This window comes from Sorex fumeus, unplaced genomic scaffold (assembly GCF_029834395.1).
Source record: "Sorex fumeus unplaced genomic scaffold, SorFum_2.1 ptg000169l, whole genome shotgun sequence".
Taxonomy (NCBI): Eukaryota; Metazoa; Chordata; class Mammalia; order Eulipotyphla; family Soricidae; genus Sorex; species Sorex fumeus.
The window spans coordinates 998,646-1,025,525 of NW_026606226.1; the positions used below are offsets into that span (position 1 = coordinate 998,646).

A 26,880-nucleotide genomic window follows, 5' to 3' on the forward strand; every position below is an offset into this window, starting at 1 on the left:
ATTTGTGGGTTTTCCCTCTTGTTTCTTTTTCTTCCTTTATGTTACTTATTTTTTTGCTTTTTGGGGCACACCTGGCGATGCACAGGGGCTACTCCTGGCTTTGCACTCAGGAATTATCCCTGGCGTTGCTCAGGGAACCATATGGGATGCTGGGAATTGAACCCAGGCCAGCCGCATGCAAGGCAAAAGCCCTACCCGCTGTGCTATTGCTCCAGCCCCCTATTTTTTTTTTAAGTGCTTCCAGGTAGGGGCTGGAGCAATAGCACAGCGGGTAGGGCGTTTGCCTTGCATGCGGCCGACCTGGGTTTGATTCCCAGCATCCCATATGGTCCCCCGAGCACCACCAGGGGTAACTCCTGAGTGCAAAGCCAGGAGTAACCCCTGAACATCGCTGTGTGTGATCCAAAACAAAAAAAAAAAGTGGTTCCAGGTATAGAAGGTTGAGATTCCTTGTATGAGACATGTACTCTGCTATTGAGTGACAGCCCTGGTCAAGGCAAACCACATTTAATTCATTTTTGTGATGCCAGGAACCAGATCCAGGGCCTTACCCATGCAAGGACTGTATTCTACCATTGAGCTACACCCTTGATGGGTGGACTATATTTGGGAGGGCAGGGTGTCATACCCAGTGCTCAGGGAGCCATGTATGGTACTGGGGAATGAATTAGGGTTGGCCACATGCAAAGCAATAGCTTAAACCACTTCAATATCTATCTGGCCCCACAAATTATTTTATTTTTTTAAATTTAATTAAAAAAGCTTTTTGCTTTTTGCTTTCTGGGATCACACCCAGCGATGCTCAGGGGTTACTCTTAGCTCTGCACTCATGGATTACTCTTGGCAGTGCTCTGGGGACCATATGGGATGCCTGGTTACCGGTGTGCAAGGCATATGTCCTGCCCTCTGTACGATTGCTCTGGACCCCTCACAATCTATTTTGTTAATTTATTTGGGGGTTTTGTAGGGCCACAGCTGGCAGTGCTCAGGGTGTACTCCTGGCTCTGCGCCCAGGGGACCATACGGAGTGCTGGGGATTGAACCTGGGTTGAAGCTGCATGCAAGGAAAATGCCTTTCCCACCGTACTACTGCTCTCGCTAACAATCTCTACTTTAAACCAAAAAATTGAATTACAGAAAAAAGACTCCAACTGCCACAATCTAACGTGACACTCAGGAATAACTGGCTGTATGCAGCCACCAAGTTCACACAGGAAACTGAGTTCCGGGGGAGTTGGGGGATCGGGGTCTGGCCCCTGAGTACTCACATTGGCACTGTCGTCGCCATACATCAAACACAGTGCACACTGTCTGTTGTCTTCTATGCCAGGGGGTGGGTTCAGTTCTGGACTATCTTCTCGACTCCTATCAGTACCTTGGAACCCATAAGAGATCCCATTAAAATTGGTGATACTCTGGTTTCCAGGGCAAAACCTGACAATTCCACTTAAAATGCTTATAAGCAATAAACTTCCAAAAGCTGTTAAAATTTATGCTACTTCACCTGTTGGAATACAACAATTCCTTGATAATATTTTAAATAAATAAAAAAATATATATATTTTTTGGCGCGGGAGGCTTTCCCCAGCACTGCAAAACACCAGGGTCTAGGTGGCAGTGTGAGGGCATCTGGTGCTGGGGACCAAACCTGGTGCCCTGGGGATAGAAGACTGGGCTCCTCTCAGACCTTGGGGTCATCTCCCTGGCCTGAAAATATCACAATCTCATTTGTGTTAAAATACACCCTGAATTGTTGGGAGGATCCTCCCAGGATGGGAGAAGCATACTGAAAGTAGACTATAGAGCAAACATGATTGCCACTCTGTGCCTCTTTTACAAACCACAGCACCCAACAGGAGAGAGAGAACAAAGGGGAATGCCCTGCCATAGAGGCAGGGTGGGATGGGGTGTGGGGAGTGGGGGGTGGGAGGGATACTGGGATCCGTGGTGGTGGAAAATGGGCACTGGTGGAGGGATGGGTACTTGATCATTGTATAACTGAAACCCAAGCACAAAAATTTGTCAGTCTACAACTGTACCTCATGGTGTTTCACTAATAAAAATTAAAAAAAAAAATACACCCTGAAGTTCTTCTTTCTGCTACCTGAGTACATTAACTGCAGGTCCACAGAGTCAGTCACTCACATCTAGAGAGAAATGAAGATAACCTTTCATTGGTTGCCTTACTCAAAATCGGTGGAGTAGGAGGATGAAGAGGAGTGGGTGAGTCAGGTTCTCCAGGCCCTTTAGGTTTGGGAGCTGGAATGATCTTCTTCATTAAAGGAGGTTGCTCAGTGTGGCTGTTCTCCTCTCGCTCCTGCCACTGAGCATAGTTATGGTCAAGTGAAGGCGGAAGCACTGCGTTTGGTAACATCCCACTGCTGGAAAGAATCAATTCAACAAGGATTGATGGAGTACCTATGACAGGCCCAGAACTACGCAAAACAAAATCTTCTTCTTCTTTTATTTATTTATTTTTTTTTTAAAGATTTTTGGGCCACATTCGGCAATGCTTGTTATTTCTGGTTTTATGCCTAGGAATTACTCTGTGTGAGCTTGGGGGACATATGGGGTGCCAGGGATCGAATCCAGGTCGGCTGAATGCAAGGCAAGCACCCTACCCGCTGTACTATCTCACCAGCCCGCAAAACAAATTCTTGGTACCATCAGGTTCGGCTCGTGCAAACATCACTCTCAAAATCTAACAAGTCTCAGAGAACTTGAAAACTGCCCTGTGTCCTGACCAAAAATGCCTAAAAAGGACTTGATTATTTAAAATAAATAAAGTGATGTTTTATTCTTAGTTAACTTCTCAAAACAAGCTCTGACCTTATCTAAGAATCAAAAGGATTTTCTGCAAAGTAAAGTTAAAAGGGTGAATTCCTGCATCAGAGAGAGCACTGTTTGAATGGAATCAAACAGGACAGTCAGAGTAAGCCTGAATTGGACTTCTTGCACAGCATGTGTACTGGATATATGTGCAAGGTCAACCAAGGCCCTAACCAACAGTGCACAGAGGAAGTAAAGAGAAAGAGCCTGCAATAAGAAGTGTTATTTTTCCACCAGCACTGAATTGGAATTAGACAGTTTTGTTTTGCTTTTGCAGCACTGAGCATCAAGCCCAGGGCATTACACACAGGAGCGAGGAGGCAAGCTCTCTACCACTGAGACACAGGTTTTAGGGGAAAGAAGTTTTAGGGGAGATTGGGCACTTTCAGGGTGGTATGGGCATAGGACTGAAAGAAGTTTCAGAGGACCGTTAAATATAAAGACCTACTCTGAAACACTTCAATAGAGAAAGGGAAGAACTTCTGTACTTCTGCTAGATGATGAAGAGAATCAAGGTTATACTCAATTAACTTACTTGCTCGATACTTTGTTTGGCTCCCAAAATCTGGACTTTTTGACACTGAACCATGGAAAAACACGTTCCATTTGCTAACAAACAAACAAGCAAGAAAACGTAAGCATGTAAATGTCATTTGGTAACTACATAAAACTTAACCATTTCCCCCCAAGATTCTCTGTCAGCAAGAGGACAATTTCAGGTCACCAAGGGATCTTGGCACCCACTCTGGCAATGTCACCGACTTCCTCCCAAAGAATCAGAAGAACATATTAAACCAAAGATGTTTTACACATATGGCAAAGCAAATCGCAGAAGAGAACAATCTGTCCTATTCAAGGGGTGATCCCCCACAGATAAGCATTCAAAACATGAATTGTAAGTGATACTCACCCGAATAAAGAAGGACTTGACCATACTGTTGGCCTTTTTAACCTCCGGCTGCCCTCCATCGGAATTCATGGCTGCTTGGATGATCTTCACGATATCATCACTGAACTCCAACTGGAGGCAAAAAACAGTGTTACTTAACCATCACACCCTGTGCTCTCAAAACCACGTCCCCCTTCCTCTGAAGGCATTCTGCATGGAAGATGCACACCCTATTTTTGTCGTGCAGTGTAATCTCATTGTTGGCAGAGGCCTTTGGGATTCGTTTCACAATTAACATTGCAGTCGAGAGATGCCAGGCAAGTAAGGCAAGAATGCAGCAAGTTAGTTGTGCCATGGTGACGTATCCAAGCAGAGCCATACCTGGTACTAAACCAAAATTAACAATCAAAGAGAAACCATGATCCAGTAGAAGATCAGTATTAAAATATTATTAGCAGATAATCTTCTTTGAGATTAATTTGGTGAGATTATTAGAACAACCATCTTCCAACAAATAAATACCCCATAGAGATACTATTTCTATTTGATCTCAGAGGGGGTGAGCCAACAAAGTTCTCTATAGCACTTTCACGTAAACTTCTTCATACGATAGAAAAATAATTTTGAAGGGCTGGAGTGATAGTATAGTGCAGAGGGCATTTGCCTTGCACCTGGCAGACCTGAGTTCGACATCCGGCATCCCATATGATCCCCCAAGCACATTCAGGAGTAATTCCTGAGTGCAGAGCCAGGAGGAAGCCCTGAGCATGGCCCAAAGAACAAAAAAGGAAAAGAAAAAGAAAGAAGTTTGAAAGAGCTCAAAAAGATAGAATCATTTTAAGACACGCCCTTCCCTATCATAATGCATCTTTTGAAGCACAGAGCTAAAATAGCACCCATATTTTTAGGTAGAGTCACGTGACGTTGCTAAATATAATTCAAATCATCTGGAGTGCACACCCCGACCTCATCTACCCCTTGAGACCTGAAGCAACTCAGCGGGTATGGAGACCGGGTGGTGTGTGGCTGAGACATACCACAGAGGTGTAGTTCCCTTGGTCCATTTTCCGTTTGACTCCTTCCAGGTCTAAAGGCTGCTGGTCTTCCTGCTTGCTGACTTCGGTAAGCACTGGTGGGTCGGGTCCTTCCGGGGAGCTGCGGGAAGGTATACTCTCCTCCGTTTCAGGGTTTAAGTCTGGGGGCTTGGCAGCCTGTTGCCAGAAAAGAGATGCTCCTTTTACCTCATGCAGGGTTCTTGCAATAACTTATTTATCTTTGCGGGGGGCGGGGGGCACACTCTGCAATAGCTTGGGGGTAGCTCCTGGCGGTGAGCAGGGGCCCACAGTGGGCCTCCTGCGTGAAAAGCACATTAGCCGCCTGAGTCATCTCCTCAGCCCGATACAAAAGGTTTCTTAATAAAACAAAATCGAGGAGCTGGAGCAATAGTACAGCTGGTAGGGCGTTTGCCTTGCACGAGGCTGATCCGGGTCCAATTCCCAGCATCCCATATGGTTCCCTGAGCACCGCCAGGAGTAATTCCTGAGTGCAAAGCCAGGAGTAACCCCTGTGCATTGCTGGGTGTGACCCAAAAAGCCAAAATAAACAGAAAGATAAATAAATAAAAATAAAATAAAATTGAGGCACCCAGGGGGCTGGAGCGATTGTACAGCGGGTAGGGCGTTTGCCTTGCATGCGGCCGACCTGGGTTCAATTCCCAGCATCCCATATTTGGGTGTGACCCCAAAAGCCAAAAATAAATAAAAAAATAAAAAAAATAAAAATGAGACACCCAGGAAAATCCTTTGAATATCAACGAGGATGGGGGCAGGGAAGTGGTTGTGAGAGGTCCCGGGCCTGGCGGAACCCTGCACTGCTTCGCTCTCGGAGCGCGGAGATCTGCACTCCACGGACCCGCAGGGACCCACCTGTCGGTAACGCAACAAGTGACTGGTGGTTCGGGAGTTCAACAGCGCGGTCAGGACTTGCTTCAGGGAGAGCTGCAGCTCCTTCTCCAGGGCCAGCCGCCACTCGGCAGGGTGCCGCTCAGTGCAGTTCACACAAGTGTAGGCCACACTCTCGGGCAGGTTAGACAGAATCTCGTACATCTCATCTAGGAAAACAAAACAGACACTGATGAGGGATTCGAAGGAACAGGAGAGTGGAAGAAGAGCAAACTATTCCACTAAGCTCACTCTGAACCTACGCATCAGCAGCACTGTGAAGATTCCTTTTTGGGGGTCACACGCAGCAATACACAGGGGTTACTCTTGCCTCTGCACCCAGGAATTACTCCTGCCAGTGCTCAGGGGACCCTAAGGGATGCTGGGATCGAACTTGGATTGGCCGTGTGCAAAGCAAACACCCTCCCTGCCGTATGAATGCTCTAGACCTGCACTGTCAAGATTCTAACGTTCCTTAGGATCTCAGATGTACTCAATTTTACAAAGGACACTCTTTTTTTTTTGCTTTTTGGGTTACACCTGGCGATGCCCAGGGGTTACTCCTGGCTCTGCACTCAGGAATTACCCCTGGCGGTGCTCAGGGGACCATATGGGATGCTGGGAATCGAACCCGGGTCGGCCTCATGCAAAGCAAATGCCCTATCCGCTGTGCTATTGCTCCAGCCAGCCCCAAGGACGCTCTTTTTATGATTTGTGGGTTTGTTTGGGGGTTACACTTGGCTGGAGTTATCATGCATTGCCAGAAATGGCATCTGGGTGTCCTGCAGTAAAGTAAACGGTCAGCTTCATGAGTTCCCTCCCAGTCTCCTTTTGTTTCCGAGGCCACGACCTGCTGTCCAGTGCTCAGGGCTCCCTCCCGGCTGGGCCTGCCATAGGGCTGGAACCCGAGGGACCTGCTATTCTTTCCAGCCCTCACGGGGACATTCTTAACACGAATCAGGATTTGGTCAAAGAGATACAGCAATACTTTAAAGAAATATGTTTAAGACCAAGGAGTATAAGTTTAATATAACATTGCTTGACTAGAGGCCCAAATTTTTGGAAAATATTTAAGAAGGTTTTGAATAACGACACTACCGGCCTTCGAGGCTGACACTACCCTGGAGACTAGAAAGAAAGAAGTAAGTGTAATAAAAAGACTCCAACCTTCTGTACCTGAAAGATTCTCGCACTTGGAGTGGACCCAGCGGTCACACTTCCCACATTGCATCATCTTGCTCTCATAGTCATCATCGTCGTAGCATTTATCGCACAGAGGACAGAAGTTTCCTGAAAGCAAAGCAGAGTTTTCGGCAGTGAGTTTGGGCTTCGACTTTGACTCACCCCCGTCAACCTGCTCTAACAAGCAAACCTCCATGTTGTTATGGAATCACTGCCAAATGCTAGACCCACCCACAGAAAGTTGTCGCCTGTGGATTCGGAACTCTCAGACTTAGCCACTAGGTCCCCAAGGGACCTCAGACGAAGGCCAATGGCCACAAGGCAAGAGCTTTAATCCTCAGCTGTCTCCCAGCACCCTAGGCTTGCATTTTTTAAAAAGGGATAAGATAGAGGGAAAATGCCTAATTGATACTTTTAACTTATTCTTGGTGCTTTTTACTTCAGAGCATCAAGTAACACTTGCTAAATTCAGCATCACTTACAAGCTACATTAATTTGTTCTCTGTATCCTTCTTTGTTTTTTTTGCTTCATAGTCTTAACACTGAGACTTAGTATTTTGTTTTCGTGCCACGCCCAGCTGGTGCTCAGGGCTTTCACCTGTCTCTGAGCTCTTATGAGGTGTCAGGGATCAAACCCAGGTCCCTACCTGCTAGACCAACTGATCTGAGCCCAAGACTTTTTTTTTCCTTTTTGGGTCATACCCAGTGATGCACAGGGGTCACTCCTGGCTTTGCACTCAGGAATCACTCGTGGTGATGCTTAGGGGACCATATGGGATACTGGGGATCAAACATGAGTCGGCCACGTGCAAGGCAAATGCCCTATCCACTGTGCTATCACTCTAGTCCCTCCAATACTTATTTTTAAAAGCTCCAACATTGAACTTCATATCTTTATTATCTCAGTCAGTGAAAAGTTTAATGCATTAGCTACAAATTTTCTTTAGTATAACTACTGAAGTAAAAAAGCTTATCTAAGTAGCACCAAGAATCACTTCTGAAAGAATCTAAGACAGATGCACCTCACGGTGGGAAATACTGGCTCAGAGCATTTCTTCATGACTTAAAAAGTCACCTTCCCTTATAAAGTTAAAACAGAAAAAAACACCACAACATTTTCATTGCTATAATTACTTCTGTAAAGCACAAAGAGAGAGGGAAGAAGGAAGGAAGGGAGGAGGGAGAGAGATAAGGAGGGAAGGAGGAAAAGAAGGAGAGGGAGGAAGACAGGGAGGAAAAAAGAGGGTGAGAGGGATGGATGGAAGGAAAGGAAGGAAGGAAGGAAGGAAGGAACCATCTAGGGACCTAATGAACTTAATGGTATCCCTGAATGGCATCCCCGACATGGTGTGTCATTTTTCATCTTCCTCTACTGGAATATCCAGTTCACCCCGCAACTCCCAAGTGTCCTCTTTAAAGTTGCAGAAAAGGTGCTGAGTACCTTTTGCAAAGAGTTTGGCACAATCGTGGCACAGGGAGAAGTCATGAGACCACTGTGCATCCCAGCCTTTGCCTGGTGTTGTGGCCCCACAGCTCTTGCAGCGAACACACTTGGTACAGATCTGGGATAAAGGAAAGGAGACTTGTGAGGAACCCTCTGTTCGAGCAGCTCTCTTCCGCATCGCTTTCTAGAGCACTTCTCTTCCCAGGTGGCTTTTCCTAATAATAGAGGCAAAAACTATCCACCAACTCCTCCAGGATGCCCCGTGACAAGTGTGCTGAAAACAGTAGAAAGTGTGTCTCACCCAAACTTTCTTTTTCTTGGTGGGTTTGGTGGGGTAATTTGGTCCCAGGCACTCAGGGTGATAGCTGTTTCGGCACTTATTACACTCCAGCAGCTGCTATAAAATAGAAAAATGAAAATAAAATAAATCTAGTTTGCTGGCTAAAGAGAGAGCCGGGCAAAGAGGAGAACCTCCCCCTAGTCATCTTCCGGTTAGACACTTCTACCGTTCAAACAGCTTAGATCTTCTCACGGATTATTTACTCTCAGTTAAACTCGGGGATTTACTTCCTGCCTCAGGTACTCCGTGATGAACAGTCATGTAATATGGACCTGATTTCTTTCCTAAATGGCTATTTAACCCAAGTTTTCTGCTACACTCCCCAAATGAAGACAGAAAAACAGACAATGCCCAATTAAGTCCAAATAGAATGTCACGTGAGAAAGAAGAACCCGAAAACCTAAATGAAGCGATGAGGGCGTGTGGAGAGAGAAATGCTAAGAGGTTTTGTGACTCCAGTTCATACCTTTGTAGCCTGATGCTGCCTTCCACAAACGTGACAGAACTTGCAGCGGCGACAACACCAATTCTCCAGCTGGTCCTCCAGGGGGCGCTCGTTCTCCTCCAAACAGAACTTGTGGAAGGGCTCACAACAGACTTGGCAATACACAAACTAGGGGAAGATGGGAACACTTGTCCGGGAAGGGAGACACAGCAACTGAGCCCCACTTACACATTCTGTGTTTGGGTGTCCACTATATGCCCCCCGAGCAACGACCACATTGAAAGAGAAAACCCCCACAATATCTGGCTGCAGGAGACTCCCCAGAACTAAAGGTAATGGTAGAATATATAATGCAGCTAGATATGCCAAGGTCGATTTGCTCGAGCGGGCCCAGTAACGTCTCCATTGGAGACTTTGTTGTTACTGTGTTTGGCATATCCAATACTCTCGGTAGCTTGCCGGGCTCTCCGAGAGGGGCGGAGGAATCGAACTCGGGTTGGCCATATTGGCTGCGTGCAAGGCAAACACCCTACCACTGTGCTATCGCTCCAACCCCCTCTTTGGTGTTCTTACATTGAATGCTCATGGCTGTCACTGTCACTGTCCTCCCATTGTTCATCAATTTGCTCGAGCAGGCCCAGTAACGTCTCCATTGTGAGACTTGTTGTTACTGTGTTTGGCATATCGAATACGTCACAGGTAGCTTGCCAGGCTTTGCCAGGCGGGCAAGATACTCTCGGTAGCTTGGCGAGATACTCTCGGTAGGCTCTCCGAGAGGGGCGGAGGAATCGAACTCGGGTCGACCATGTTGGCTGCATGCAAGGCAAATGCCCTACCCACTCTGCTATCGCTCCAGCCCATAGGCCATAGTAATATACTGATAATACTCTCCTAATTTTATTAAGTATATTGTGGTTATACAAGAGCAGGTCCTTGGCTTTAGGAAATATATATTACTACTTATCTGCAACTTGATCTTTTAAGTTTTAAGGGGGAAAAAGGTGTTTCTAGGCCAGCATGAAAGAGTCCAGGGTCCCTTCCCTAGACATTGCCAGGAGTCAGGTAGAAGCCCTGCACAGGTGGGGTTGGCCCAAAACAAGCCCCCTTCTAAATAAGGTGTCGCTATATAGATTGTAACATTTTACTTCGTATTATGTAAAATATATGCAGACAAAGAAAGAATAAAGGGTGAACATTTAGGGAATTTGGGTGAAGGGTATAGAGAAAAATCTCTGTGGCATGCGTAAGTTTTCTGTACAAAATCAGGTCAACATAAAAAGTTTCTAAAAACTCCAATAAGTGGAGGAAAATTAAACAAGCACAAGCCCTGTGTGAGGAGTGGGTGCGATACAGGTGTCAGTCTGCAGGACCACTGTGTACAACTCCACATGAATTAAGTTACACCCTTTATGTCATGGAACGAAAACTATTCTATATCAGAAGTTGAACAGCTGGTGTTACAGAAGTGATTCCCGTGGAGTGTTTGGACAGATGCAAAGCTTTAGATGATCAAGGGAAAAGGACACAGTGGACCCCTGGCACTGTGTGCAGGTTATTTGTCTCGAAAGCAACTCTGGCCTTCAGAAAAAGACATTGCTTATCCAGGCACTAGGAAACAGCTGCTTACAGAAGGAGTACCGGGCGTTAGCATCTAGCCCGGTTAGTGAATAGTTTGATTTTAAACAGGTAGGACTTACTCTCTTAGCTAGTGAGTCTTTTTTTTACCCCACTGTTTAGGTCACACCTGGCAATGCTCAGGGGACCATATGGGATGCTGGGAATCGAACCCGGGTCGGCTGCGTGCAAGGCAAACGCCCTACCCGCTGTGCTATTGCTCCAGCCCCAGCTAGTGAGTCTTATGAGAGCTCAACATCCTAATGACAATCCTGCTCTGAATTTTCTGTCTGGTTTCCACGGTCTGTCATGATCGGTACTCAGAGGTACTCAGGACTGTAGAAATGAGGCGACACTGCTTACAATTTAGAACTGTGCTGCGTTCTCTCGCCCCTATTGTAAAAGGAGCACATACTGCAAAAGTCTCATAGAAAGAAAGAAAAATAAGGAGAAAACACGCATCAAACCCAATTTAAATAAGCTTTTAAAATGTTAGTGTAGATCCTTCCAGAATTTTTCTTCATACATAGTTTTGGTTTTGGCCATACCTGGCGGAGCTAAGGGGGCCAGAAGGGGTACCACGTCATTTGTGTGCAAGGCAAGTGCATGCTTGCTGTACTATCTCTCTGGCCCTCTTCATACATATTTTTAGTTTTCTAAACAAAAATCAGACCATGCCATTTTGTTTTGTGTTGGGGCCACACCTGGCAGTTTGGGGGCCACTCCCAGCTGTGCTCTGAGACCAGCCCCATGGTGCGCAGAGGACCTTGACTGGATCCAGGCTGCCCGCAAACAAGGAAGGTGCTCAGCCCTCTGTGCTCTCCTGGGCTCTTCCCAGTGGTCCTCCAACTGCTTTCTGAACTCAACAGTAGGTCACAGACATCTTTCCAAGGCAACAATACACCTTAAGGTTTGCCACCCATGCATAGCCTGTAAATGATTTTACTTAACCTTGGCGTCACCCCTTGTTGACAGACTTTTGGGTTATTTTTAGAATTTTATGTAAAACAATATTGGTGGGCCAGGGAAAGAGTTCAAAGTCTGGAGCGCATGCTCTGCATGCAGAAGCGCCGGGCTGGATCCTCAGCACTGCACAGTCGGGCCCTAGAGCAGAGCCGGGAGCAACCCCCAAGCTCAGAGCCAGGAGTGTGGCCCAAAGGCTGGCGCGGATGCCAAGCATGTGCGAGGCCTTGAGTTGGAGCCCCCACTCCAGATGGTTCCCCAAAATACTTTGTGCTTGGGAAACTACAAAAATCCTAAATTATGCATTTATTAAGGCTTATTGTAGAATAATAGGTATTACACATACAAACACAGCTGATTCATCTAATTATATCCTTAATATGGATACCTGGAATATGACTGCTTTATCAGAGGATCCATTTTAAAGATTTTATACATCTATCTATCTATCTATTTCCAAACGCCTTCAGAAAGAAATGTTGTAACTAGTTTCTATTTCTACCAACAGAAAGCCCCATTCAAGTAAAATCCTTTTGGCCAAGTTTTAATTTCTGATTTGGGGATCACCGGAAGACTACCTTTTGGGGGAAGGGGGCGGGGAAGAGTTCCCCTGGCAGTGCTCAGGGCTTAGTCCTGGCTCTGCACCCAGGGATCACTCGTAGAGGTGCTTGGGGGGCTATATGGGGTGCTGGGGATCGAACCCACATCACCCAGGTTCAAAGCAAGTGCCCTACCCACTGCACTATTGCTCTGGCCTTTCAGTGTAAGACTTAATCCCTCCCATGCCTCATGTTTTATTTCTCATATTGTGAACTGATATTTCTGTCTGTAATCTTCTCTTGTTCTTTTTTACTGGGAAATTAAGTTATTCTTCTTCCTTACTAATTGCTAAGATCATTTACAGATAAGGGGGCTTCAGTCTGCAATGTAAAATAATTATCAGCAGAATCACTTTTTCGAAAAGAACTCTTGTATTTTTTTCCAAGTGTGAGCAGCTAGCAGCAAAAAAACAGAACTCTTAATAAAGAAAGAAAGGCTGGAGCAATAGCACAGCAGGTAGGGCGTTTGCCTTGCACGTGGCCAACCTGGGTTTGATTTCCAGAATCCGATATGGTCCCCTGAGCACCGAGTATTCCTGAGTGCAGAGCCAGGAAGAACTCCTAAGCATCGCCGGGTGTGACCCAAAAAGCAAAAAAAAAAAAAAAAAAAAAAGCTAAAACAATAAAAAAATTAGATCATTAATCTGTTCACGCTTAGTAATCTTGTTACTTTAATAAGATGCAGATTCCTTCCTTGTAAAGCTTTAAAAACAACAAACAAGCCAAAAAACCAAAACTTCACAAGTCTATCTTTGACTTCTGCTTTAAACAGGAGCCAGTATCTGCTACACACCAACAAAAGAGAAAATAAAATTCTTCCCTCCATCACAGCAAAATGATCGACTGTTGTGTCCTCCAGGCAGCTGTGGGTGACTTACCTCCACATGCCCGCTACTGGCACAGAGGAAGCAAACCACCCTGGGTGTTATAGGAACAGAGGTCAGAATTCCTAAGCCTCCCATCTCCCACACGTTCTCTGCTTCACAATCCTCCTGTGGGAAGCAAGAAAGACCATTTAGGAACATTGAACAATGACCCACCTGTAGATTAAAAATATGGGGGAAAGTATGAAACTCAGAGTAACATCAGAACATCGAGAATATTTCATGCCAAGAAGCAAGGAAGAGCTTTCAATGTTTTACTCCCAGACACAAACTCTTACATGCTCACCTATTCCTTTCCCTTCTACCAACACTATCATGACAGTGGGGCTGAATCTCCCTCAGTGCTGTGAGGATTCAACATTCACCGCGGCCTGCGGCTGCTTCGTGAATGGTGCATGCGCTCAGTCTGTCCTCATCCACGGAGGGTGGGTGGGTTTCGGTGCCTTGTCTTCAGCCAGTTCCTAGGTAATGCCCCCACCGCCCCTGAGCACTGACCCCAGAGCTCACACACGCCTGAACCCACCTCACAGTAGTTCTTGTTCATTCCCCCACACTTGGCGATGAATTTCCTCTTCTAACACCTTGGGGTAACATCCTTCTCTTGATTTACAGCCCATGACACTCAACAAACTACATGGTCACTAGATACTTTTACCTTAAAGTCCACTCTGATCCTATGGACTCCATCTGCTGGGATTTTTTGCTTAGAACTATTGCCATTGGAGAGAGTACTGAGGATGTTCAAAGTACCTGCATTCTCCTGCTTACTGATCGGAGATGGTTTTTCCTATGAAGATAGAAGAGAGATAAAGAACAGAGACCACACCTGACTTGCCTTCACTTTTGCCACGGGTGATAGATATTGCAAATGAGAAATCATATCAACGGGTCTCAGGAACAGGCCAGGGAAAGGCGGGGCTCAGTGGCTGAGCACTTGCCTTGCGTGCACGTGCGAGACCCTAGTTCAGGCCCAGGTATCACACAGATTATATGAGACACTGGGAAAACATTTTCCCCCAATATAAATGTCCTAGAAGAACAATATTTTCGAGAGATCTTTCCCATCGATGTATTTACAAATCTGTATTACATCCCTAGAAAAAGAACGTCGAGATTTCTCTCACCAAGCCTTTCTGCTGTGGTGCCAGCTAGGGGTTCTCACTACAATAAATCAATAAATCAATAAATGCCAGGATGTGAGCAGGTTGTTCTACCATTCTTCTAGACCTTTGATTACATCTAAACCTAAATCAAATTAAGTAAAGGTAAAGAGTAAAGGCCCTCCCGTTGATCGTCGATTTGCTCGAGCGGGCCCAGTAACGTCTCCATTGGAGACTTTGTTGTTACTGTGTCTGGCATATCGAATACTCTCGGTAGCTTGCCGGGCTCTCCGAGAGGGCTGGAGCGATAGCACAGCGGTTAGGGCGTTTGCCTTACAAGCGGCCAACATGGCCGGCCCGAGTTCGATTCCTCCGCCCCTCTCGGAGAGCCCGGCAAGCTACCGAGAGTATTCGATATGCCAGACACAGTAACAACAAAGTCTCCAATGGAGACGTTACTGGGCCCGCTCGAGCAAATCGACGATCAATGGGAGGGCCTTTACCTTTACCTTTACCTAAATCAAATTAAAAAAGAAAAAAGTATTGTCGGCGCTGGAGCAATAGTACAGCGGGTAGGGCGTTTGCCTTGTGCATGGCTGAGCGGGATTTGATCCTCAGCATCCCATGTGGTCCCCACAGCATTGCCAGGAGTAATTCCTGAGTAGAGCCAGGAATAACCCCTGAGCATCACTGGGTGTGACCCAAAAAGGAAAAAAAAAGTCTTGTTTTGTTTTGGGGGAGGACCAGGTGTAGCAGTGCTGGCAGAACAAGGCAGTCCCTAGGGGCTCCCCAATGCAAAGCAAGAGCTCCTGCCCCTGAGCCATGCCCCGGGCCCAGAAGCCACTGCACCATCTCTTCCTTTCCCTTCTCTGACTCGATGTGCTGGGGAATCTAACCAGGGCCTCACACGTGCAAGGCAAGTGGTCCATTCACTCAGTTACATCCCCAGCCGAATGCATAGTTGTTTACCCAGCCTGTGAGGTTGACAATTTTCTTAGCTCTGTAATCATCACTGAGTTCAAATTCACCAACGCAACCATTTCTACTATGCACTGGCATTGGCTTCTCCTCTCAGCACTGCTGATGTTCTTCAGAGCATCAGCCAGGACATTCATAGGCGCTAGTATGGTGACACGGAGAGACGGTAGAAAGAGTCAGAAGAGTCTTAAACAGGGGCCTGAGTGACTGTACTGCAGGTAGAGCATATGCCTTGCACGCAGCCAACCCAGGTTCACTCCCCGGCATTACATATAGTCCTCCAAGCACAGCCAGGAGTAATTTCTGAGTGCAGAGCCAGGAGAAACTCCTGAGCATCGCTGGGTGTGATCCAAAAAGCAAAAAAAAAAAAAAAAAAGAGTCTTAAACACATTCTCTCTTTCTACATAATAGACACGAATAGAGGAAGTCCGGTGAATGGCTCCACTGGGAGAGAATCCACCTTGGCCGTGTGAGGGCCTGAATTCCACCCCCAGCACCACAAGCCTACCAGTGCCAGCATCCCAGTGTAACCCTGGGGGCCTCTCGGCCACCGACTGAAGGCCTGCGCACTGCCAGACGTGGCCCCACACAATCAATATAAAGACACAGTAGGGGCTGGAGCAATAGCACAGAGGTTAGGGCATTTGCCTTGCACGCAGCTGATCTGGGTTCAATTTCCAGCATCCCATATGGTCCCCTGAGCACCGCCAGGAGTAATTCCTGAGTGCAGAACCAGGAATAACCCCTGTGCATTGCCGGGTGTGACCCAAAAAGAAAAAAAAAAACACATTTGTTTGGGGCTGGAGCGATAGCACAGCGGGTAGGGCGTTCGCCTTGCATGCAGTCAACATGGTCGACACAGGTTCGATTCCCAGCATCCCATATGGTCCCCTGAGCACCGCCAGGAGTAATTCCTGAGTGCAAAGCCAGGAGTAACCCCTGTGCATAGCTGGGTGTGACCCAAAAAGAAAAAAAAAAGAGTGGACACAGTGATTGCTGTTGACAAACACTGCTAAAAGATGCTAGGGCAGAAAACAGTATGCCGAACAGCTTGAAGTATACGTACAAGCATGTAAGGCAGTAAGAACAGAAAGACTGGAGCACAGAGAGAGAAACATGATAAAAGTCCAAAGCCTGAAATCCGTTCATTTTTGGGTGGGCGGCCTCACCTGGCAGTACTTGGGGCTGCAGTCAGCTATGGGTTAGGGGCTGCTCCTGGCAGTGCTCAGGGGGATCATATGTTGGTGGGACCACACCAAGTCTTCTGCATGCAAAGCATGCACCCCTGCCCTGTATGCCATCTCCCCTGCTCCTGAAGTTGGCTGATTTTAAGATAACCACACTAGGGGGTGGAGCAATAGCCCAGCGGGTAGGGCATTTGCCTTGCACGCAGCTGACCCAGGTTCAATTCCCAGCATCCCATATGGTCCCCTGAGCACTGCCAGGAGTAATTCCTGAGTGCAGAGTCAGGAGTAAACCCCTGTGCATCACTGGGTGTGACCCAAAAACCAAAAAAAAAAAAAAAAGATAATCACACTATATTCATTCAATCACAGAAATGTCAAGGAAGTAGCACTATTTCCTGACAGAATCCAACATCCCTGAAATACTGCAGAGAAATGCATCTTTCCTCACCTTTTCTTTTGGTTTTTGTTTCACAGGGATACTTGGGCGTGGAGCCACTTTTTTCTGTTTGCTTTGTTCCGGACCTATCAAATTTCAAACAAGTTGCAGTCAGATGCCACTGGATTTTAAGTTCAGACCAAATGATTATTTTAAGACTAAAGGGCTGTGAAGAAAGGGGCATTTTATGTTTTTTTTTTAATTTATTTTTCCCCTTTATTTAAACACTGAAGTCTACAAAGTAGTTCGTGATGCATTTGCTACAGGAATTCAATATTCCAACCCCAGTCACACACCAGCATGACCTTCCCTCCACCAATGTCCAATTTTCCCAACTGCCAACCCTCCCCCCCACCCCTGCCCTGTTAGCAGGCACAAAACATATTTTTATCTTATATTGCCTGTTACAACTAAATGACTAACGGGATTATCAAAAAATACTTTGGTAAAAGAAAATGTGTGAAAGTTGCTGCATTTCACCATGGGGACAGTAAGGCCTTGTCTGAGCCTTCCATGTTAAATGTTTCTGTTTACTGAACTTGGTCAGCTTCTTCTGGCTGCTGGGGCTTGGGGAAATTCTGGTGGGGGGGGGGGGCGCTGCCCGCCACCACGCCGAGGAGACTGAAAGGGACATTTTAGAAATAAAAACAAAGGGGCTGGAGCAATAGCATAGCAGGTAGGGCGTTTGCCTTGCACGAGGCCGACCTGGGTTCGATTCCCAGCATCCCATGATGTCCCCTGAGCACTGCCAGGAGTAATCCTTGAGCATCACTGGGTGTGACCCAAAAAGCAAAGAAAAAAAAAGAAAAGAAATAAAAACAGAACCCGACATTCTAGGTATTGAACAGGAAACTGGAATAGTATCTCCAACTGAATGAAAACTTTGTTCCTATTTCTTTGTCATTTCATCCACAGCCTGATTTTCTTGAACCAAAAGCTGCTGCCTGCTTCCGGCTCACCTGGGTCAGGGGGTGGCGGCTGCTTTTTCTTGGGCTCGCTGGGAGCTGGCTTGGGAGTGTCCTTCCTGGGCGTCGAGGTGCTGGCCGGCTGTGCGGGGGGCGCGGGCGCAGGCTGCGACACCTGTTTGCTGGACTTCCTGGAAGCGGGAGTGGTCACCTGTTTGGGCTCCGGTGGCGGGGCCGGGGCGCTGCTTTCCTCGACTTTCTCCTCGGCCGCCTTGCGCGGAGGAGGGTCGCTATTGCTTTTCTTTGGGGCAGGGTCCTCCCTGGCCGTCGGGGGAGGTTTCGGACTAGGCTCCACCACGTTCTTCACAGCACCGCTGCTCTCTTTGCTCTCTTTCTTTTCACTGGCCTTGGACTTTTTCTCTTTCTTTTTCACAGCTAGGGGAAAGGACAAATTCATTTATCAGTATAACTCCTTTTTTTTTTTTGAGTTGGGGGTCAGGCAGGGGATTTGGGGCCACAGCTGGGGGTGCTCAGGGGACCATATGGAATGCTGGGGATCAGACCTGGGTGGGCCACATGTAAGGTGAGTGCCCTACCCCACTATACTATCTCTCCGGCCCCTTCTTTTGTATCTTTTATTTTATAGTGCTGGGGATCAAACATTGGGGGTCATATATGCAAGGCAAGCTGCCACTGAGCTGCATCCCTGGCCCAGAAATTTTTCATTTAATATAGTACCAAATTTTTTTAAAAAAGCATATAAAGGCTGGAGAAATAGTACAGGGAGTTAATGCACTTGCCTTGTATGTTACTGACCCCAGCACACCTTAAGATGCCCCCGGCATCCAGAATCATTCCTGAGCAGAATCAGGAATGGCTACTGAGCACTGCCAGATGTGGCCCAATAACCACCCCACCCCCATCACAGCCTGCCAGCAGGGAAACAAAAAAAACCCAGAAAGTAAGAGTAGGTCAGGGTGCACAGGTATACTTTCAAATTTTTTTTTAATTTTAAAGGGGCCAGAAAGATAGTACAGATATCTTGCATGTGTGTTATTGGGTCATATTCAGCAATGCTCACAGGTTCATAGGTGATTATAGGCTTAAAACTGGATCTCTAAGTCTTTTGTGATAAGAGAAGCATTTAAGGACCAAAGAATAGTACAGTGGGTAGGGTGCTTGCCTTGCACGTGGCTGACCCAGGTTCGATCTCCGGCATCCCACATGGTTCCCAAGCCCGCCAGGAGTGATCCCTGAGTGCAGAGCCAGGAGTAAGCCCTAAGCATCACCAGGTGTGGCCCAAAAACCATACCAAAACCAAAAACTCCCAGATGCCTCTTGGGGTGAATCCCTCTGCAATACTACCTTTCGCTTGCTTCTGAAGGTAGGCTTTGGAAGGCATCCATTGTAGATTCTGACATTTCCTCATCCTAGGGAAAAAGAAAATACCATAAACAAACTACATTTAGAAACAAAGCAATTAAAACCAGGGCTGATTTATATGTAAGAATCAGCGAAGCCTTATTCAGATTAATTTTGATAACTGAAAAACTATGAGCTCATACTCCAATTTGAATCTGATCCTCGGGGTCCTCTGATAGGCAATTTATACTATCTTTGAACCTAAGCAAATACACAGTTGTTTTTGAAGTACAATCAAATTTCTCTTAACCAGTACTGATCAGAACAGACCAAATGATCAGTTGATTTTCTTGTAGTTAACTATTCCTATAGTAATCTGAATTCAAAATGGACTAAAATTATTCAGCAAAGTCCTCTGCTGGCCACTACAGTGTTATAGGTCTATCCAGGCTCTCACAGACATCTCACCTCTCAACTTAACGAAATCCAAACTTGATTTACAAAAAAGAAATTGGGCTGAATCTAATTCAACCCTGAAATTCAGCACAATTTTCTCTCACTCTCAAATGCCTCCATATTGATCTGTGAATCATCTCACATAGCTCCACTAATGGAACTGAGACGAGCTTTAATTCTCGGATTATCTCCACTCAACTATCTCCCCTGAAGTAAACAGACCAGGAGTTCGTTCAACTCTACAGAAATCATTTTTAATGTAACTTATTCCTTTTGCAAATATCTGAGATCTCTTTGTATGCTAGGTTAAATATCAGATGATCAGTCACTAAAACGTCTTTGTGGAACTCTTGATCCATGCTGGACATAATCTCTGAGGATGGAAGGTACACCAATCAACTGATACTGAAAGGGGAGAAAAGGTCATCAGGACGCCATGGACCTGAAAATATTCCAAAGCAGACAGAGAGCAGCAGAGACACAGATCTCAACTTTGCTGTCTGAAAGCAATCCTGAGTGATTCTGCTCTAGTCAGTGTTTAGAGAGAAGCAGACATGGTGACCGCTAGGACCACAGGGCTATCGACACAGACCAGAATGAAACGCTAATCCAGTGCCTCACTAACCCCAATTCCGGGTCCAACAGGGACAGCTGTCACAGTCGCCTGAACGGAGGCGGAACCTCTCACCTCTTTGCCCTATCCAGGCTGTGCCCGCAGTAGCCCCCAAACCCAGCCAGCCTCCCAAAATCCAACCCTGCCACCAGGCTGGGAACGAGGCGGCTTGGTGCCACCAGGCAAGGCTCACGTGCACACGGCCCCAGGGACGACTCCCACTCACTTGCAGCACTGCTTCTTTATGTTGCGGCCACCAAACTTGGGTTTGTCTAAGCAGTTTGTACAGACACCACAGTCCTCAGGCACCTGGCAGCCAGGACACTGGCCACACCGCCTGGAGCGCCGCCCCTTCTTCACGGGAGGTTCCTGAGGTGCCTTGTTTCTGGTGACGGGTTTAATTGGTTTGATTGGGGGAGCAAGAGGTTCGGCATCCTCTGAGCCAGCAACTGATGACTTGTCTGTGAAAGGAATATGTCGTTAGTTCTCTGGGGAAAGATAACCCCCCTTCCTCGGAGCGGAGGAGATGCTCAAAATCCATTTACTTATTATGTATGTTCGAACCTCCAAAAACTAAAGCATACCTTCCTAAAAACACACATACCCAGATAAATGACTTGAAGCCCATTTCGGATACAAGCATTTCAATGGTTTAAGCGCTTATAACCTGCAGTTTGACGACCGCAGAAACTTCAAACACTTCAAAAAGACAATCTAAGGTCCTACAGGTAACTGCATGTTCCTGACGGTCCCCTCCGCTGTTGGCCTTCATGAACCGCGCCCCTGCCTTGAGGACCATAGTGGCCACCCTGGGAACACGACCAGGCTACAGGGTGACCCTGCCCTCTCCTGAATCGGGCTCCACCGAGGCCAGCGCCCTGGGAATCAGGCCCAGGCAGTGACAGAGTGTGATAGGGGCCCAGGGAGACACAGGACGAGGTGGCCTTTTGCTCCCTGTGCTGGGCCAAACTTCTCTCTGGAAGATGTGGCCCACCCGCCCTCTGCATTGTGCCCGCTCTCCCCATCGGCCCCAGCTGCCCCCACCATCTTCCCTCGGGACTTTCCTCCAATCAAACCCTCGACACACTCAAATTTTGTCGCGCCATCTGTTTTCTGGAGCACCCAGAGTCACACACAAAGCTCCGAGACTGTCCGGCACCTGTAGCATCCCCAGCGAGCAAACCGAATGGGAGTGGAGACTTCTGGGCAGCTCTCGTGACCTACCATCATTCCCCATGGAAGACAGAATCTTCTCTCGCTCTTCCCAGGGTAAGGCACTCAGGGTGGGCATGTCGTCAGGGAACACGGCTCGTTTCCGGCCAAGGGCCACAGCAGCTCTTCTGCAGACATGTTTGATCCGGGGTCCTCGCACAGAGGTCTCTGATGAATCACTCTCTTGACCCTGAGTATGAGGCGAGCCCCAGACAGACAGCAAGCATGCAGATTGAAAACACTAATTGAGTAAGGCCAAGTACAGCTCATTAACTGTTGACAGGCTAGACTCAACACGTTTAACTCTATTCCCAGCTGCTCGAGTAGTACAGAGGAGCCAATGACTACGGTATCCTAAAATTAGCGCCAAAAAGGCAGCTTCTAATAAAAACAAAAACAAAAACAAAACAAAACCAAAAAAAAAAAACAAAAACAGGAATGAAACTAGAGAGAAGGGTGCAAAGGGCGCGGGCATAAGCTTCGCCTGCAGAAGACCCAGGATAGCTCCTCTGCATCACATGGGCCCCCAGGACTGCTGTGAGCATCCCCCATCACCAAGATGAGGGTTGCCCCTTAGCACCACCAGCTATGGTCCAAACAAACAAAAATCACCTAAGCTTCTATTTCCAGTGATAATACTTTTAAAAATTTCCCTGAAGATACAAGCTCTAGATACCTATTCTCAGCAAATTCAGTCTAAATAGGAATCATCTAACTACAGAGTAGTTCCGATACTTCCCCAAGCCAGAGAACAGGTGAAGGAAATAATCTGTAGTTAGAAACAGAATGAAACTCCAAACAAAAATGCCTTTATATTTTAGAGAGCCACTGTAACTCTCTCTCCCTAGGAGATAACCAAAATCATGCCACATGGTATCAGAACTGTGTCCACAGTATCAGGCTAGAATACCCCTGGCAGCCTTACACTGCCAGGTGAAACATTAGAAACTTAGCTTTAGGGAGAGAGAGACAGCACAGCGGTAGGACACTTTTCTTGAACGTGAGTTCAAGTTGAGTTCGATTCTTGGCACCACATGTGGTCTCCTGAGCATCACCAGGGGTGATCCCTGAGCCCAGAACCTGGAGGAAACCCGAATACAGAGGGTACAGCCCAACAGCACCCCCCAAGACACACGCACACACACACACAAATAAAAAGAGTAAATAAAAACTTAGGTCTGTAGGCCAAGGGATAGCTCAGTGGCACATGCTCTGCACTCAGGCGGTTCGGGTGTGATCCTGGCACCTCAGGGTCTCCCCTGGGTGCCGCCAGGACTGACCTCTGAGCACAGAGCCACGAGCAGTTCCCAGTACCACCAGATGTGCCCCCAAACAAAAAGAAGTTAGGTAAGCTCCTTGACCAAACAAGATATTGTTATAAATATGCATCTACTGTGACAATTTAAAAAACAGTCTAACGATCAGAAGTTTTCTCTGAAAAAGGGCAGTGTCTAGATCAATCTGTTCCAAAGCATTGCTCTTGGGCCAGAGTGCTAGCATAGTGAGGAGGGCGCATGTCTTGCACGCACTCACCCGGGTTCAATCCCCGGTACCTCATATGGTCCCCATGCCAGGCAGGAATGATCCCTCAGTAGAGTCAGGAGTAAGCTCTGAGCACCACGAGGTGTGGTCCCCGAACAAAAACAAAACACACACACACACACACACACAGAGCAGTGTTCTTTGTAAAAACATCTGCCACGACCTTAAACTAAGTCAATTTTGCATCTCCGTCTCTCACCTGCATTTTCAAACAATTACTCTCCATTGCTCTCCCTCCTCCATGAAGGGAGAGAATGCACTGTCATTCGGCCCCTCCGTTTTCGACAGTTAACACGTGGGACATAATCTGACTACAAAATTTGGTCCCAGCTGCCGATACAGCAAACCCCATTAGGTAAGGACGCGCCGTAGTTTCCAATGTACCCCGTGGTCTCCCCTGCTTGGAATGGCCCCATTCCCCCCAGCCAGAACTCTGCCACGCCTTACAGGACCACTGTCGGCGGCGCCAACGGCCACTCCACAGTCTGACTCCTGCAACCCAGAGTCCAGGACACGGCTAACATCACAGGGAGGGCTGGACACACGAATTTTTCAAAGACAAATCGAAAAAGTACCTGTGCTTTGGGCTGGTCAGTCTGTTTAAGACTCTTGCTCTTCTCAATTTTGCAGAGCTGGGCTTTGGCCTTTTTTAGGAGGCTGGCAACCCTCTTGTCAGTCATTGGAAGCTTGTCTGCCTGAGCCAACATGGAGCCTATGGAGGAAGTGGAATGTTTAACAGTGCTAGATGAAGGAGTGGAAAGGCTGAGGGCTTTCTCCTTCTCCAGGGATGGGGCAGTTGGGCCGAGGTCCAGGTTGTTTTTTTCCAGATTTCCTCTCCCTTTCTTTATAAGAATTTTGGTTTTGACAGCTGTCGTATCCCCAAGAGTCACCGATGCAATATCAGTCCCAGAATCAAGTGATGAAGACTTCTTCCGCCCGGTTGCTTTTTTGGCAGAAGACGAAGTGGCCACATCTTCCCCCACGACCTTCTCTTTGGAAACCCGACCCACAGAATACAAAGCAGAGCTACTCTGAATCTCTGATCCCTTTTTCCTTTTCTCCTTCCTCGACTCCCGCTTATTCTCCTTCTCTCTCTCCCGGTCTCGCTCTCTACTCTTGTCCTTCTCCACGCCCTTGTCGGCATCGCGGTCTTTGGACAGCTCCTCGGGGGCCTTGTCTTTATTCCTCCCTCGTTCAGTCTGAGAGCCGGGGGTAAACCAAGGGAAGAGAGGCGACGGGCCGCTGGCCGAAAAGGGCTCTGCTGGAGCGCTGGTGGGCTTCCTGGCTCTCTGGCTTTTGTCTGTCGATTCCCCGGACTGACTCAGGGAATGAGAAGGAAAAGTAAAAGTTGGGTTTAAGGCACTAGTGGCAAGAGGACTAACAGAAATGCTTAAGGAGGAAGAGACGGAAGACGGCGGGGTGAGAGGCGAGAGCTCCGAAGTGCTAAGCCTTCCACTTCGCGTCCTCATGGAGTGAGAAGGAGACCTCGGTTCGGATCGGATGGGGCTGAACACTTTCCTTTTCCTTTTCCTGTTGGACACTCCTGACGAAGATGCTCCAGCAGAAGTTCGGTTACCAGGCAAGGTGACAGACTCAAAGATTCTGGAGTGCGCCTCGCTGGGCGTAAACCTCGGGGCTCTCAGGAGAGGGCTCCGTTTGTGCATATCAAACCGCGTCCCGGAGTGGAGTGGCGAGAACAAGCGGGCGGAAGCAGCAGTCCCCGACGGAGCAAAGCCCGGCGCGAAGCCCACATCCTCGGGCGTGAGCGGAGGGGGGCGGAAGTTATCAAATATTGGTTTGCGAATAAGACCTTCTTTGGCATACTTGGCTGAGGAAAAGTACTGTGGCTCTGACCTAGAATGCTTTAAGGAAGTCCACTTAAACGTCGGTTCTCGCAAAATAGATTTTCGCTTCCCTGGCAAGGGCGCCGCAGAAGCAGGCAAAAACGGTGATGCTAAAGGGATGGTCGGAGGCATGAGCCACGGCGTGTGGTCCGAGAGGCTGGAGGCCGGCTGCAGCGGCGGCGGCGGGGTGAGCAGGGGGGGCGGGGGCGAGGACGAAGTCGGCTGCGGGGGGGCGCTGGGCAGCGCGGACAGCTTCTTCGTCGTTCTCGAGCCGAAACTTCGCTCCGACACCGAGTACCTTCGGCTTCTCCTATCACTACCCTCGGTCTCGGGGGACGGGGCAATCGGCAGTGGCGGGTGGACTTCGGGGGTCTCGCTCCGCTCTTCAGGCAGTCCCTGGATCTCCTCTGAGGCCTGAGAGTCTATGGAGGTGTCCACGCTGGGGCTGCTGGACCGGGAGGAGTCTGAGGACATCTGGGAGGAGTGCTGGGAAGTGGCACTGGACTTCTCGGAAGAGCCACAGGACGTGGTGCTGAATCTGCTGTTGGGGGTGGACTCGAGCCGGGCGATTTTGATGGGTGGGTCATAATCCTCGTCCTCGATGAAGCGCCGCGGGGTCTTGATGATGCGCGAGGAGATGGCGCTGACCACGGGCATGATGAACTGCCGGATGTTCTTGACTTGCGTCTTCACCTTTCTGCCCTGCAGCTGCGCGGCCTCCTTCTCGATCTTCTTCTGGGCGCCCTTCTTGGCCCTCTGCAGGAGCTGCTTGGCGATGGTGGCATCTGTCCTTTTGGAAGAAGGAATGATCCTGACCGGCTTGATCCTGCGCGGGCTCTGCCTGACCACGGTCTTCTCCTCCCGGGGCAGCGGCGGGCTGCCCTCCTTGTCCCTGCGGACCTTCTGGGCCTTTTCCAGCTCCGCGTTCAGGAGCAGACCTGGAGGGGTCTTGATCCTTTCCGTCGACGGCGGCCGGCCTCGCCGGCGGACAATCTGGACCCCCTTCCTTCCTATTTGGAGCTTCCCTGTCTTAAACTTAGACTTGAGAGGAGACAGTTTACCTGCTCTGAGTTTTTTAATCTTTGTGGCCTGCTGAAAGGTAGCGGAGGGTGTCCGTTTGATTTTTTTCAGGCTCTCTTCTTTGCTTCCCTTGGGTAACTCTGAAATGTCCTTGCCGTGTGTGATTTTGATTTTGACGCCAGGGAAGGTGGGCGGTCTTCCTCTCTTCTTTTCTAGACTTTTGGAATCTTTCTTCTTGATTTTCTCTCCGGATTTGGTCTCTGATTTACTGAGAGGGGAAAACACGGACGGGTCTGAGAGGAGGGCTGAACTTCGGTCAGAGCTGCTTCTGGGTCTCCCGCGAGGTTTTCGAGGACTAGATTTAACTGCGTATAGAAATTAAACAATGAAGAGCATATATTTAGCTTTGCAGTCAGGCATTAACTAAGCTGAATATAATTCAGCACTAGCCATTTCGAACTGAACTCTATTTGGAGCTAATGAGTCCATAAAACATCTTAATTGTGCTTAGAATCTTTTCAACAAAATCTTGCCACAAAGAAATCAAGTAAATTACACTCCACCTAAAAGAACATTGAGTTCCTTTTTTTTTGATAGAAGAAAATAAGAGGTTTTCAACTGAGCAATTAAAAAGCAAAACTGATTTTCCTACAACTTCAGTTAGTTTTCTGAATTAAAAAAAAAATCTGTATTACCTTCCCAAACTTTCCTCGTCACAAAAGTGAACATTTGAGCACATGTTCATAGTATGTTAACCCATCCTTTATGACACAGATTTTGGTTTCAATAGATCTGAACAAAGTGTTCTTCAATCAATAACAATCCAATTTTGACAGGAATAGGTTTGTGGGCAGCTCAGCCTCCTCTATTTTCAGTTTTGCCAAGATAAACTAAAGAAGTTTTATTGCATAGAAACATCGCATTCATGAGATGCGAGAGTAAGGTCACTGACCTCTTGGTCTGTGTATTACTCAGTGAAGTGGCATGTGTCCACAAATCTGTCCCCTTTAACCTAGAGGTTCCGAGACCAGTCAGCTCCAGGTTACTGCTAATGTCAACAGTACATTGACAATTTACTAAATCAGATTTCTTCTAT

General features: G+C 47.6%; 1 protein-coding gene across 3 annotated transcripts in view; it reads right to left on the reverse strand.

Moving 5' to 3' along the window:
• Positions 1–26,880, reverse strand: part of KMT2A (lysine methyltransferase 2A) — a 78,471-nt gene that overhangs the window by 17,348 nt on the left and 34,243 nt on the right. For 2 of the 3 annotated variants that reach the window (XM_056107626.1, XM_056107627.1), the window contains 18 exons: positions 23,496–26,149; positions 21,391–21,568; positions 20,393–20,627; positions 19,101–19,165; positions 17,790–18,170; positions 16,843–16,916; positions 13,785–13,916; positions 13,124–13,237; positions 9,091–9,237; positions 8,586–8,681; positions 8,282–8,402; positions 6,835–6,948; positions 5,644–5,828; positions 4,756–4,929; positions 3,740–3,850; positions 3,365–3,438; positions 2,188–2,381; positions 1,269–1,375 (listed from right to left, as the gene is read on the reverse strand). In XM_056107626.1, the coding sequence (XP_055963601.1) occupies positions 1,269–1,375; positions 2,188–2,381; positions 3,365–3,438; positions 3,740–3,850; positions 4,756–4,929; positions 5,644–5,828; positions 6,835–6,948; positions 8,282–8,402; positions 8,586–8,681; positions 9,091–9,237; positions 13,124–13,237; positions 13,785–13,916; positions 16,843–16,916; positions 17,790–18,170; positions 19,101–19,165; positions 20,393–20,627; positions 21,391–21,568; positions 23,496–26,149 (5,156 nt within the window). Of the gene's footprint in view, positions 1–1,268; positions 1,376–2,187; positions 2,382–3,364; positions 3,439–3,739; positions 3,851–4,755; positions 4,930–5,643; positions 5,829–6,825; positions 6,949–8,281; positions 8,403–8,585; positions 8,682–9,090; positions 9,238–13,123; positions 13,238–13,784; positions 13,917–16,842; positions 16,917–17,789; positions 18,171–19,100; positions 19,166–20,392; positions 20,628–21,390; positions 21,569–23,495; positions 26,150–26,880 lie in introns of all 3 variants that reach the window. The other variant, XM_056107625.1, reaches the window with a different exon arrangement.